Consider the following 14,911-nt stretch of genomic DNA (forward strand, 5'->3'; position numbering starts at 1 on the left):
GGGCAGATTTTTGGGTTGATGGTAACTCTATTAGCCAGAAACAAAATATAGGAGGTGGTATGGGTTTTGACACCATGTGTTTGGTTTTGGACATACATAATGTGAGTGGCCCTTGAGACTCAAGCAGAGATGTACAACTGGATACACAAATCTAGGGTTTTACAAGAACATTCTGACAAACCATACAGTGTAGGGAACCATCATAGTGTTACTGTGGTAGTCGTGAACTTGGCTGAAATTGTCAAGAACCAGTGTAGACAACGAGAAGGCAACAACATAGGCTACACTGGCATTCGAGGGCAACCAGAAGTGAAGGAGCCAGAGAGAAGAAATAAAGAAGAGAACCAGGACCAAGGGAGTAGAGTTTCACATCAATTAGGGTATTTTGGATGGAAAATGACAAAACTGAACTCAAACTGGTTTAAGTTAAGATTTATTGGCCTATATAACTGGAAACACAGCCTCTGGAGGATCACCCCTAAACCAGAGGGGGAAAATTCAGTTCACCATCACCAATTAGGAGTTATATCGAGTGCCTTCTATGTGCCAGGCATTGTTCTAGTCAATGACAGAACAGGCAGAGTCCCTCTTCTGTGGACTATACATACAAATGCTTCTTGGTATCTTTTTCTTTTTTTTTCCATTACAATGCAATGCCATGTTTCATATTGGGAAAACTGTGTAAAGAAAAAAGAGAAAGCTTTAGAATTTAATGAAAAGTCCAAAACACTTGCTGGGAATTTACCACTTTTTTTTTTCTAAGAATGCCTGGAACTTCTGTACTAAGTGATAATGGAGTAGTAAAATAGAGCAGTTCAATATGGACACAAAAACACGAACATCCAAAATACCACCAATGACATATTTTAAAGTCCAGCTATGGTTTTAATTAGTCAAAAATTTGATTTATTCAAAGTTGCTGAGTTTATTCAGATACCTGTAAAAATAACTATATTTTAAAAATATCTCTAGTAGGGCTTTGTGTCTGGTGTGGCAACATGTTTTATATGTAGGTCATGTTCAAACCTGCATTAGCCCATTTATATTTTAATTAAATATATGTAGAGTTGGCAATAAAAGAAAATTTCACTCTGCCTTTATATCCAGCTGAGCAGTATTATTCCTCATATCCCTGTCTCTTCTCCCGATGCCTTAGTTCAAGCAGGTCCTTACCGCTCTACTGAAGTGCTCAGCTGGTCAGACTCAGTCCCTGCATGTCCTTCTTCCTAATGGCTACGAACGTGACTTTGCTTAAAGATGGACCCTTTGTTCCTAACACAATGCTTTACACCAAAAGGTACTCCATAAACCTTACATGGAATGCGATTGCAGATCCTGAAGCTAACTAAGCATAGTTGTGGGTATATTGCTATAGCTGGCTGGGTCTGTTTTTTCAATTTCCGTAATTTGGAAATGATAAAACCTACCTCATTAGGTTTTTGGAAAATAAAGTACTATGTGATTCAACTTTGTGAACTCAAAAGCACTACACAGCATTAACGGTTTAAACTAGGAAGTTGCAAGTTTGCAAATAAGTTCCAGTAATATTTGTATTTTAATGGTTAAAAAGCAGTGTCAATTTTTCTCAGTAACGTTCTTCGATTCCAGTTAGAATGTTTTCCACATAACTCCATAATGCTATTCACACATTGAATTTTAAAATATGACCCACAAATGCTTAGTTCTTCTCAAATTTTATCCTTGCACAAAAGAAAGCCATTTATGCCTGATGTGGCTTCACTTCCTTAAAGATGAGGAAACAATCAGGAATATTAAGTGACTGGATTCTCTAAAAAAAGAAACAACTTGGATAGAGATCCCTTTCCCCTTTTGTTTTTGGCCATATTCTGAAAAGAAACCCAATGAAACACATACGGCAGATTCAGACTGCTCAAAAATATTTAGCCTCCTTCTTCCTAAATTAGAACTACCTTGACCTGTACTCACATAGGTATACATCTCCCAGCCGGTTACGTAATGATCTCACAAGTGTAGCCACTACCTGTCCTGTCTAAAGTATCAATCCCTCTTCTAATAAAGTGGTATTTATTCCTCCCCGCCACCCCAATTCGGTTATCTTCTAGAAGGGGGGGCTCAAAGCACCAATAGGGACAGATCTAATGAGCTTTTGCTGTCATAAACAAATCAACGAGAGCTGGGAGTTGAACCAATGGGTGATAAAGAGGTTAGATTTCCAGACAGTGGCTTGCTGGTTTTGTTTTGTTTTTGTATGAGCTGTGCCTTCATGGTAGTTTTTAAATCTTGCATTTCGGTAGCTTCTTGAGATATCTGCTCTACCAACACATGTATCCAGACTACAGACTTCTCCAGATCTGGGAATCACAGCCTCAGAATTATAATTCTATTTGTTTAGTTTGGTGTCATACTGGAGTCATGCTTTATCACTTGATGCCATTCCTTAATATGATACCATAGCCCTCCATATTATTCACATACAAAGGCTTTAAACTAAAAACTTCTTGCTTTACAAATTACTTCAATTTTGGGAATCATATAGCTATAAACCTAGAGGATAAGCAGCTATACAATTAGTTTTTTTAAGTCTGAGATCTACTGAAGCCATCATACGGTTATGTTCCTTCCTCATTCCACAAAACACCATGGCTAGTATCGTATTTTTTAATGACTTTCACAAATTTTAGTCTACTTAATCCATGTTCTAACTAAACAAATTTTACAGCTTTTCAAATACTGGTTTCCAGTATTGAGAAAAACAACTGGACTGGGGATTTTTTTTAAACTCAAAGACCAAAGTCTTTTTCTCATACACTGAATGTGCAGGTCCTGTAATTAAGTCTTGTCTCTTAAAGGCATTACGAATCATGAAATGACTGATACAATGTATAACCTCTCCTTTTTATAGTTTAAAATGCTACAAATAAGGGCACTGCATTTTGGACTGTAGAAGTAAAATCAAAGATTATTCATTTCTCGACCACCCCTTGTTTTCTTGTTTATTACTATATGCAAAGCATTAAAATAGGAACCATGTAAAGATGATGCAATAGAAGTAGTGTTGCCAGATAATGCACAAGATACTCAGTTAAATCTGAGTTTCAGATAAAGTTTTAGCGTAAGCTGTCCCAAATATTACACATACAAAAACATGTTGTTACTATAAAATTCAAATTTAACTGGGTATCCTGTATTTTTGTTTGCTACATCTGGCAATTCTTTATACAGAATCCTTATCTTCAGCAAACTATTTAACAGGGAAATTAAGGAAAAACCATCACATAAGACTTACATGATAAGGTGCAGTAATACAATCAGGGAAGAGGAAGATCTCCCTACTTACCACAGAGAGTACCTAGAAGAGAGGACAAGTGCAATTCCTTTAGAAGACAACTAAATTTTAAGTGGTGGGTAGGTGGCTTAATTTGATGATTTTGGAAGTCAAGTATCCTGAGTTAAATCACAAAATCATTGCTCACTCGCTATGGAAACTTGAATAAGTTAATCTCTATTACAAAATGAAGCCACTAATCTCTGCTTTACCAGGCTGTCTGAAGAGCAGAGAAAAAGCACCCACGAAGCACCTGGAACACAAGAGGCACTCCCTAAATGGTAATACCTACTATTAAAACACCATGTGGCAAAGAGGTTACTTGTCACAGACAAATATTCAAATGTTAATGTTATGCAATAATAGCAATACTGAATAAGTAATTTTATTTCCATGATCTATTTACACTGTACAAACACTGTTGAAAAGCACCCTACAAGTTCACAGTACATTACAATATATTTACTTTAAAAATATATTCCTTTATAAAAGGTTCATAGAACATTGGCATGTCGACATGTGACAAAACTTTCAAAGTATGTCACCAACTTTGTGATAGCAAGAATGCTTCCAAGTGTTGTCAATTTCACAATCACAAATCACCACTTGAGTTTTAAATAAAGTTTTAAATAAAAAAATGAATTCTACAGTGGAAAGTTCCCATAGCAATACTTATTAATTAACATGTACTTTCATGGAGATGTTGTTTCATAATAATTTAAAATATCAACTTAATCTGCCCCAAAAAACCGTTTCAACAAGTTTCGCAGTCCAGAAATTCTTGTGATTTGTCATTTTCTACTTTTTCTTCTTTGTTGGTTCTCCTGGTTCTACTTTGCGCTTTTTAGAAGTATGCTCATCTTTTTCATCATCTTTAAACAGGAAAGGAAAAGTTTCAATCAGTAATTAAAAAAAAAAAAAAAGTTAAGTATTAAAATTTCATTCACTTTAGACCAAAATCATTATCTTCAACTTATGTTTCTTTCAGTATCCTAATAAAAACCAAAAATTAACTTTTAGATCTCTGATTTTAAAGTGCAGGTAGAAATAAGAAATTAATTGTAGTGTTACACAAAATTCACAAGTGACCTGTTAGTGCTGGATTCAGGTACTTTAAAATGAGAAAACCAGATCTGTTCTGAAAAAAAGCTATCCCAACTATATTCTACAGCTTATATACTGTATATATTTAAATAATCTACACCTTGTAACAATGGAACACATTCTACTCTTTTTACCAAGAGTATGGATCCAACCATGACACTGTTTAAGCAGTGATCAGCTGTTCTTTCCTTTCAAATCTGCTTTCTCTCCTCACAGAACAACTCCCCTCTCTATTTACAACCCCCATCCTTATTATTTTGAAATTTAAAAAGCACTCACAGGTAGATGTTTCACTGAAACTGTATTCTCTCTGAACAAATGTGTGGCTTTATTTTAAGAACTCCATTTAGATAGAATACTATGTAGAAGGAATTAATTTTAAAATATACATTTATTTTAAGCACATTACTGAACTCATTGCATTTTTGGCTTTACTTTCTCAATCAACAGATACCGAAAGTTCAAAAACTATCATATGGTGGTCTATAAAATATTTTGATGTTGAAAGGGGCCTTTATATGAAAAAACTGGGGAAGCAGGGGCACCTGACTGGCTCAGTCAGTAAAGCATACAACTCTTGATCTTGAGATCATGAGTTCAAGCCCCATGTTGGGAGTAGAGCTTACTTAATAAAATAATAATAATAATATTAATAATAAATAAATTTTTTAAAAATAAAAAATTGGGGAAGCTGCTGATATCACACCCTAAACTCCTTATGGAGGAAATACATTTACAACCTTAAGCCTTCAGTTCCCTTCTCCTAACTGTACCATACTCAGAATATCTCCTTTGTTGATATGGAGAATAATTAGAAACAACTGCAGGTGATTCATCTGCATTCATCTTCAAGCTCAGTATGGCGATGTTATTCCTATATTTCATAAAGCACTTATGGATTTACATATATATATTTATATTATAAGCAGTAAGATAAAATAAAATTAATTGAATCATCATAGGAATTTACAAACGAGGGTTTTAATCAGTAGTTTATCATATATACACAAAAATAATGTACAAACCAACTGATGTGGCACACAGCTCGAATACTCCAAGGCCTTTGTTTTTTTTCAAATTATTTAATCATCATCATTGCTTGAGATTATTTTCAATAGTATAAAAACTGAAATTACTTTCTAACTCTGCTATAAAATCCACTGTTGACATATTAAAAAGATGATCCTGAGACAGTTCTGCTTTTAATCTGTCAATTATATTTACTGAATTAACAAAAACACAAACTACCGAGGATCGAAAAATGATTTCCTATCAGTAATTTGAAGAGCTAGTGCCACCTAGTGACAAAACAAGGCATCACCTTAAAAACCAGAACAGGAAAAAAGAAACAAAACCACCCTGAAATGTTCATTTATCAAGATTAGTGAGTTTCTAGTCTGTGCCATATATCACAGATGATGCACTAGTAAGGAAGCAATTCTTCTATATGGAATTCATGCCACCTGAGGTAAATAAGTTTACATTAATATGAACTTTCTAAATTCTTTAAAAAAAAAAAGGAAAGCATTAGCTAGTTTAGCTAGGATTTCACGATTAAGTACACGTCAATAAAGCTACAATTAATATCTAAGCCTTAATGATCTGCATTTCACAATTACCAAACAAGAAGTGCTGGCAAGTAGCAAGACTTGGTGAGTTTTGAATCTTTCCCAGATCTTTAAAAAAAAAAAAAATGGGGCATCTGGGTGGCTCAGTTGGTTAAGCATCTGACTTCAGCTCAGGTCCTATCTCATAGTTCCTGGGTTTGAGCCCTGCAGTGGGCTATGTGCTGACAGCTGGGAGCCTGGAGCTTGCTTCATCTATGTCTCCCTCTCTCTGCCCCTCCCCCAATCACACTCTGTCTCTCTCTCAAAAAATAAACATTGGGACACCTGGGTGGCTCAACTGGTTGGCGTCCAACTTTGGCTCAGGTCATGATCTCAAGGTTTGTGTGTTCGAGCCCCACGTCAGGCTCTGTGCTTACAGCCTGCTTTGGATTCTGTATCTCTCTCTCTGCCCCTCCCCTTTAGCACTCTCTCTCTCTCTCTTTCTCTAATATATAAATATTTAAAAAATTAAAAAAAATACAAATAAAATATTTTAAAAAACTTGAAAAAATCTGAAATAAGTTAACTGGCAAAAAAAAAGGCTAAAGTCCAAAAAATGAGAAGGAGGGGGCACCTGGCTGGCTCAGTTGGTTAAGTGACCAACTCCTGATCTCCACTCAGGTTCTGATTTCCCAGTTGGTGGGATCCAGCATCGTGCTAGGCTCTGCACTGACAGCACAGAGCCGGCCTGGGATTCTCTCTCCCTCTCTCTCTACCCCTCCCCCCACTTTCTCGCTCTCAAATATAAACATTTAAAAAAATGAGAAGGAAAAGTAAAAATAATTTAATAACCTAAAAATTAAATAATTTCAGAGAATGGAATTTATTAAACAAGATATTTTATAAGTTAAAAAAATACAGGTAAAAAATGATTAATTTTATAGTGATTCTGTGAACATGGTATGGGATTCTGAATGGTTAACCAACATTAGAGTCCAAATTAAAAATTTCAGGATCAGGGCACCTAAGCAGCTCAGTTGGTAAGGTGTCCGACTCTTGATCTCGGTTCAGGTCATGATCTCGCAGTTCGTGAGATCAAGCCCCTTGACAGGCTCTGTGCTGATAGCGTGGAGCCTGCTTGGGATTCTCTCCCTCTCTCTCTCTCAAAATAAACTTAAAAAAAAAAAAAAAAAAGAATAAAGATGTCAGGATTATCTTTTAACCTTATGATCCAGGATTAAACTTTTAACCTTATGATTCTGTTGATATTGTATACATATACACTTGCTGTTGGAGGACTATCATATAATCAAAAGAACAGATATCATCTATGGGAATTACAATATTCCCACACTTATCTGAGCTCAATACCTAACTGAACTCTGAATTACCTATCTGAACTCAATAAGCAAGCTTGAAAAAAGACAATTCTTTGTTTGTCCTGCTATATAACCCTCACTGTTTCCATATAGGAACAAAGACAGAGCACCAACCTATAGTACCTTGCTTGAATATCAACTTTAGTGGTCTTACTTTCTACAAAACAGCTACAAGCACTACAGCTTGCAAAACAGTAAGAGACTAAACCCCAAATTAATGAGGCACCATTTCCATTTAAAGACCTGAATTTTTCTTTTTCTGCCTCTTCCTAGTTGTGCGAATTTGCTTAGGCCAATTCTTTAATCTGAGACTGTTTCCTTGTCTATAAAATAGTAACAATGAATCATGTACCATTTCTGTACTAGGCTGCTAAGGACAATGAATTCTAAAAATTGTGTGAAAGTACCTATTTGCATCTTGGCATTTTCTAATTTTGTGACTGTGGACAAGTCACATGAAGTTCTCATCTCCATATTTCCCTATGTGGTTTCACAAGGTGTTGTAAGGATTGAACATTATTTATGCAAAAGTGTTTTTATTAATTACATAAAATACCCTACTATGAAGTTTTTTAAACGCCAACTTCATTTTGGCATCTCTAAAAGGATATATTTACTGAAGATATGCCTTCATTAGTGACTTCTAATCCACATTGTGACATCAGTAAAAGAAACAGAAAAGCCAAGTAGAATCAAAACTGAAGAACTACCAGTTATCCTTTCTCTTAAAACACTCTGCCTGGTTGTAAAAGGAGGTAAGTAGCCCTTGATTCATGAAACCATCAGAAATTTGTTTAACTGGCATGCCCGTTCATAAAAACTTAGTATAATTCAACAATTATCCACTGACTATCAAAAAAAAATTTTTTAATGTTTATTTATTTTTGAGAGACAGAGAGACAGAGAGACCTCTGAGCATGAGTGGGGGAGGGGCAGAAAGAGAGGGAGACACAGAATCCCGAAGCAGGTCCAGGCTCTGAGCTCTCAGCACAGAGCCCAATGTGTGATGTGTGGCTCGAACTCACAGACCCAAGAGATCATGACCTGAGCCGAAGTCTAATGCTGAACTGACTGAGCCACCCAGGCACCCATCCACTGAGTATTTAAAATGTACTATAAACTGTACAGGAACTCCTTTTCATAAAGGAGACAGATTTATGAACAAATCATCTCCTAAAGAATGGTAAATACAATCAACAGCATTAGCACATACAAGGTACAGAGGAACAAATACTTTGAAGGTGTTGACATTGTTTTCTTTGAATTGGATTTTGAAGGATGAATGAGTTTACCAGCCAAAGGTAAGGAGGGAGGGAAGAACATTCCAGACTAATGTGCAACATATACTGAAAGGCATGGAACTGTAAGATAGCATGGTCTATTCAGTTTTCAATTTTAAGATCTTAAAGTGCTAGAAAAAGCACCATTCGAAATACAGGTAGAGAGAAAGGCAGGGCCATCAGAAGGCTTTGACTCTATGCTATTTATTGGTGAAGGGTTTTAAGCAGGTGAGTTACATAATCAGATAGGACTTTTAGAAAATGATCACTAGCTGCAGTGTGAAGGATGGAATTTGAGAGGTGGTTAGGGTAAAAGTGTGTAAGCAGAGATTACTGTGGTTACTTACACTCTAAGTAAGAGATGAAATTATGATATCATAAACAACTAAGTCATTATCTTCCTATTACCACGCAGGGATACTCAATTAAACTCACTTTGTCACGCTAATTTTGGCTTCAAATCACGACTGCTTTAATATAAAATGAAGCCTTCAGTGCTTCAAAGCTGCAATCACAAGAAAGAATCCATGCATTAACTGACTCTGTTGTAATAAGGCACCATAAATCACATACACTATTGGTTGGGATATTAGGGATTTTGCTTCAAAGCCTGAATAACATGATCTTTTTCTTTTCTTTTTTAAACGTTTATTTATTTTTGAGAGACAGGGAGACAGAGTGTGAGCAGGGGAGGGACAGAGAGAGAGGGAGACACAGAATCGGAAGCAGGCTCCAGGCTCTGAGCCATCAGCCCAGAGCCCGACGCGGGGCTCGAACTCACGGACCTCGAGATCGTGACCTGAGCCGAAGTCGGATGCTCAACCCACTGAGCCACCCAGGTGCCCCTAACATGATCTTTTTCTAAAACACAGTACATACTACCGGTTGAGCTTTCAGAGACCTCACTTCCAAGCCGTATAGGATTTTTCTCAAAAAATACAGCAAAAAATAATAGTCATACACCATAATTAATTTGTTAAACCGCTAGACTTAAATTTCACTCATTAAGTGTCTCCTTTTAAAACTCATCACAGGGACCAAAAGGTATTATCACAGGAGTCTGACTCGCCTTACCTGATTCCACGGTCTCCTCCCCTTCAGGCAGGAGCCTAGCTTTCTTAGCGTTCTGTGGGGCATCATCACCATTGTCCTCATATATGTTAGACCATTTTATTGCCATATCCAGCTCTGGAGGGGGAGGTTTCTTCTCAGTAGTGTAGGTCTCCGGAGGTGGTACATAGTTTGACTTCCATATTTTGAATTCCTTTGGAGGCTGTTAAGCAAACACATTAAAACGCACCGTGACGAACCGAGGTTCCTGCAATCCGTATGGGCACATGCACCTCCCTGCCGTTCGCTTATTGTTCAGGCTGACTTTTTTTTTTCTTAAGGTTTAAAGACACATTTTTTTTTTCCATCAAAACAAAAATACTGTTAAGTGAAAGCCAAAGGGTTCCCTATATGAATAAAGCTAATAACTTTTAATTACCAAAGAAGAATCCAGTCTCAGAGATACTACGGCAAGGCTGACCCCTTCAGGAGGTTGCAGCAGACACTGTCTTGGAGGCAGCACCGCAGGCACTTCGGCGTCAAAGGGAAGGGGTCTCGGGGAGAAGCTGCAGCGGGGGGGGCGGGGGAGTCACCACCGTTAGTCCTCGCAGCGCGGGGTCGGGGCACCGAGCGCGGAGGTTGGGTCTCCTCACAAGGGGGCGGGGGCTGCGGGTCGGTCCGACACCCACCAGGCTGGGGAAGGGGACCCGGGCTCCCCAGGGCTGGAGGTGGGAGGGGGCGGTGCGGCAACCCGCAGGAGGTGACTGCGTGTGGGGGAACAGACTGCCGGTCCCCAGGAGAGGGCTCAGGAGGAAGGGGGCGGAGGCCGGGACTACGACCGGGAAATCGGGTCGGGAACCTCACCTCCTCAGGCGCCTTAACGACGTGCCTCTCCCAGTCTATCTGTTTGTTGAGCGGATTGTAGAGAAAGGCCGGGCGAGTCACGCTCCGGAATAGTTCGTCGGGTCCCGGCAGCCTCTTCTCCTCCTTGTTCCCACAGCCTCCCGCCGACTTCGCAGGATCTGGGGCCCTGCGACTTGTTTCCTCCGGCTCGCTGTTATCCTCCTCACCCGAGGAGCCTGAGCTGCTGCTCCCATAAGCCGCGAAATAGCTCAGGGGGTCCTTCTCCTCGGCCGCCATGACGGCTGCGAGCGACGACTGTGGGCTCTGCCGGAAACCGGAAGCTGCTCCAAGGGCCCGCCCCACGGCTGGCTCCGCCCCAAGTCTCGCAGAGGAGTTCGGGGCCTGCGCCCCCCAGCGGCTACGACGCGTTCCTGCTTCTCGGCCAGGGTCTTAGGATGGAGGCGGGGCGCGCACATTGCCGAGCAGGGTCTGCTTCTGCTCCTTCCTGAGGAACCCTGAGAAGAGGCGGGTCCTGAACCAGTGGTCTCAACAAAGCTCTCAGCTTTCGATAAGAATTTATTAAAGGCAGACAAGAAATAAGAATTTTGTTTTCACTGCCGCTTCACCTTAGCCATTGCTCAGAGACACCAGGATTTCTTCTGATCCCACTACATCGATTCTTCAAAATGAAGATTACTCTCAGTATGCTTGCCTCCCTCAGTCGTCCTGGAACACTTCTATGGGTTGTGGACTTATCACGTCGCAAACTAAATCCTCTCCTGCTTGACCTCATTTCTAGTGGACTCTGAACAACTCTCTTTAATGAAATTCGTCTTGGATTGATTGCATCCACGATTCAGCGGGTCTCAAACTCTCTGGCTTCTCATTGTCAGCTTCCTTCCATTCTTGCTTTGCCCTGTATGGCCCTTAAGCGCTGGTGTGTCCCAACATATTATGCCATCTTTCAACAATACAATATAATTTTGTAGAGGGTGTTACAAAGTTGCAAATCAGCCCATCTCTTTACATGGCATTAGCTACCTATGCTTGTGACTCCCAAATCTGTGTCTCCAGCCGCAATTTTTCACTCGAAGCTCTGGACCAGATCTCCACCTGGCTCTTAAACTTTCCATGTGGAGCCTCCTGATGAAGCCTCAAAGACTCAATTACTGCATCAGTAACTTGTCTTTCCATATGACTTGTTTCTGCCTGTGTTCCCTCTCTTAGTAAATGATATAACCTAGTCACCACTGAAACAAGAAATCTTTTATTTCTCCTGGTGATCTAAGAGGGAATGATACTTAAATGAAAGTGAAAAAGTTGGTTGTGAATGTGTACGGTACCCGGGGAAGGATGCCTGCTCATTCAGATGATACACACATTCATAACTTGCTGTTCCTGCTGGAGGTAGGCTCCAGAGGGCAGAGCTATGTCTGTCTTGTTCACTCCTTCCCAGAGGAGGAGCTGGACTGGGTTTTGTGCATTTTTGTATTCCTGATACCCAGCTCAGTGCCTTTCATTGATCAGTAAATAATGTGGAATATATAGTAATTTATGAGTGTGTAGTTTTGGATGGGTTTTCTCAAAATTTTCCATCCAAGTACCTGTGTTGACAAAGGAAAATGATGGCCCTAACGTGCAAAGTTTGGGGGTACCCAAAACCATCCTCACTTTTTTAAAGAAAATTTATTGTCAAGTTAGCCAACATACAGTGTATACAGTGTAGTCTTAGCTTCGGGAGTAGATTCCCGTGATTCATCACATACAATATCTGGTGCCCATCCCAACATGTGCCCTCCTCAATGTCCATCACCCATTTTTCCTGCCCCCCCCCCAGCACCCTGCCATCAACCCTGTATGTTTTCTGTACTTAAGAGTTTCTTATGGTTTGCCTCCCTGTTTGTAACTTATTTTTCTTTTGTTAAATTTCTCAAATTCCACATATGAGTGAAAACATATGGTATCTATCTTTCCCTGAGGGACTTATTTCACTTAGCAAAATACCCTCCAGTTCCATCCACGTCATTGCAAATGGCAAGATTCCATTCTTTTTCATCACCGAGTAGTATTCCATTATATATATACATACCACATCTTCTTTATGCATTATGGACATTTGGGCTCTTTGCATAATTTGGATGTTGTTGATAGTGCTGCTTATAAACATTGGGGTACATGTGCCCCTACAAATCAGTACTCCTGTATCCTTTGGATAAATTCCTAGTAGTGCTATTGCTGGGTTGTAGGGTAATTCTATTTTTAATTTTTTGAGGGACCTCCACACTGTTTTCCAGAGTGGCTGTACCAGTTTGCATTCCCACCAACAGTGCAAGAGGGTTCCCGTTTCTCCACATCCTCGCCAGCATCTGTTGTTTCCTGAGTTGTTAATTTTAGTCACTGTGACCAGTGTGAGGTGGTATTATCTCAGTGTGGTTTTGATTTGTATTTCCCTGATGCATCCTCCCTTTTGATACCAATTGCAAGTTTTTGCTAGGACTCACAAAACTCACTGAAAGCTGTTTTACTCTTGGTTGTGGTTTATTGCACCAAAAGGATACAAATTAAAATCAGCCAAGGAAAGAGGTACACAGGGTGGAGTCCAGGAGACGTCCACACACAGGGCTTCCAATGTCCTCACCCCATTGAGGTGTAGACAGTATTAACTTCTTGCGGCAAAGCTATGTGACGGTATGCATGGCGTATTGCCACCCAGGAGGCTCATCCAAGCCTTGGTGTCCAGAGTTTTAATTGGGGTTCAGTCTACATAGACAGTTGATTGCTTAACGTGGCTGACCTGTCTCCAGCTCCTCTGTAGGTAAAGCTGATACAGTGTGGCCCAGAACCCCATGAGCATAAAATTTGGGGGAAATACAGTATAATATCTTGAAAATGTATGCAAATTTTATATACTAGTCCTAATACAGCTTTTATTTTAATATATAAAAAATACTAAAAAATTACTTATTATTGAGTGAAACTGACGCTAAGATTATCACATTTATCCTGTGGCTTTTAAAACCGGCTCACTGTTGAGTGCCTCTGGAGTTGGGGTACCCAGTTTAACATGAGTCCCTGTTATCAGAGCCACCAACAGCCTTTGTGTGATCAAGTCCAAGAGCTGCTTCTTACTTGACCTTTTTTTTTTTTTTTAATTTTTTTTAACGTTTATTTATTTTTGAGACAGAGAGAGGCAGAGCATGAACGGGGCAGGGTCAGAGAGAGGGAGACACAGAATCTGAAACAGGCTCCAGGCTCTGAGCTGTCAGCACAGAGCCCGACGTGGGGCTTGAACTCACGGACCGCGAGATCATGACCTGAGCTGAAGTCGGCAGCTTAACCGACTGAGCCACCCAGGCGCCCCCTTACTTGACCTTTTAACAAGGTAGGCCTCCTTCTTGAAACACTTTTTTCTTTTGCCTTTCACTAAGAGCGTGGAGTTGTGGGAAGACCATGGACTGTAGAGCCAAACAGTCCTGGATTTTAATCCTGAATAGCTGTGTGATTTTGACTCATTTACTTTATCCTGAGTTTACTTTACCTCTGCTTTCAGAAAGCCTTCATGAGATTACATTGAACAACTACAGACTAATTTGTTTCTTGGTTTTTTTCCCTCAAAGTCAAAAGTGGGTATGTTTATCCACTGATACAAGGTAAGGCCAGAGCCTGGAACTTTCTGTCCCTTTTATATTGCTTAGGGAATAAGACAGTACCTGTAAGACTTAACTTCCACCTTATACCATACACAGAAATCATTTTTTAATGAATTATATAGCCAAGGTGACACTAAAACAACTAAGTTTCCAGAAAAAACGGGATATCATCATGACACCAAGCTAAGCAAAGATTTCTAAAACAGGAGACAAAAATCACTAAGCACAAAAGATTGATAAATTACTTAAAGTAAAAAAATGTATCAAAATAAATCCAAAACTCCCAAACAGAACCGAAAAACTTAAAAAAAAATTGCCATTATCATAGCCTGTTCCTAATATGCCAGTGTCTGACCTTGCACCAAGAGTAACATGTTGACCAAAGATGCGTAATTACCTCATGCAAGTGTGCTCACCACGAAAAGACATGGAGAAAACTTAGGCTACATGCTATGTGATTCCCACCAGGTGACATTCTGGAAAAAATAAAAGAGACGCAATAAAAGCATCAGTAGTTGCCAGGGTTGGAAGGGGGAGCGAAGAGGAAGAGATGAGTAAGTGGAACACAGGAAGTTTTTAGGACAGTGAAACTATCTAGTCTGATATTATCCTGGCGGATACATGACTTTATGCGTTTGTCAAAGCCTATAGAACTGTACAGCACAGGGTGAATCCTAACGTGAGCTATTAATAATGTCTTAAAACTAGTTCATCAGTTCTAATGAATATACCACAGTAATACAAGATGTGA

General features: G+C 39.5%; 1 protein-coding gene and 1 long non-coding RNA gene across 2 annotated transcripts; one reads left to right on the top strand and one right to left on the bottom strand.

Annotated features, from left to right (window-relative positions):
- Positions 1–1,336: 1,336 nt before the first annotated feature.
- LOC122480718 lies at positions 1,337–7,229 on the top strand. The gene is made up of 2 exons (XR_006296633.1): positions 1,337–1,458; positions 7,194–7,229. It is a non-coding gene; the product is annotated as an uncharacterized LOC122480718 (long non-coding RNA).
- On the bottom strand, positions 2,760–10,853 carry CC1H1orf52 (chromosome C1 C1orf52 homolog). The gene is made up of 3 exons (XM_043575466.1): positions 10,532–10,853; positions 9,692–9,890; positions 2,760–4,179 (listed from the first exon to the last, which is right to left on the bottom strand). Exons 1-3 carry the CDS (start codon positions 10,805–10,807, stop codon positions 4,106–4,108), a joined length of 549 nt encoding a protein of 182 aa, XP_043431401.1. The 5' UTR covers positions 10,808–10,853; the 3' UTR covers positions 2,760–4,105.
- Positions 10,854–14,911: the final 4,058 nt, after the last annotated feature.

The sequence above is a fragment of the Prionailurus bengalensis genome, chromosome C1 (assembly GCF_016509475.1).
Source record: "Prionailurus bengalensis isolate Pbe53 chromosome C1, Fcat_Pben_1.1_paternal_pri, whole genome shotgun sequence".
Taxonomy (NCBI): domain Eukaryota; kingdom Metazoa; phylum Chordata; class Mammalia; order Carnivora; family Felidae; genus Prionailurus; species Prionailurus bengalensis.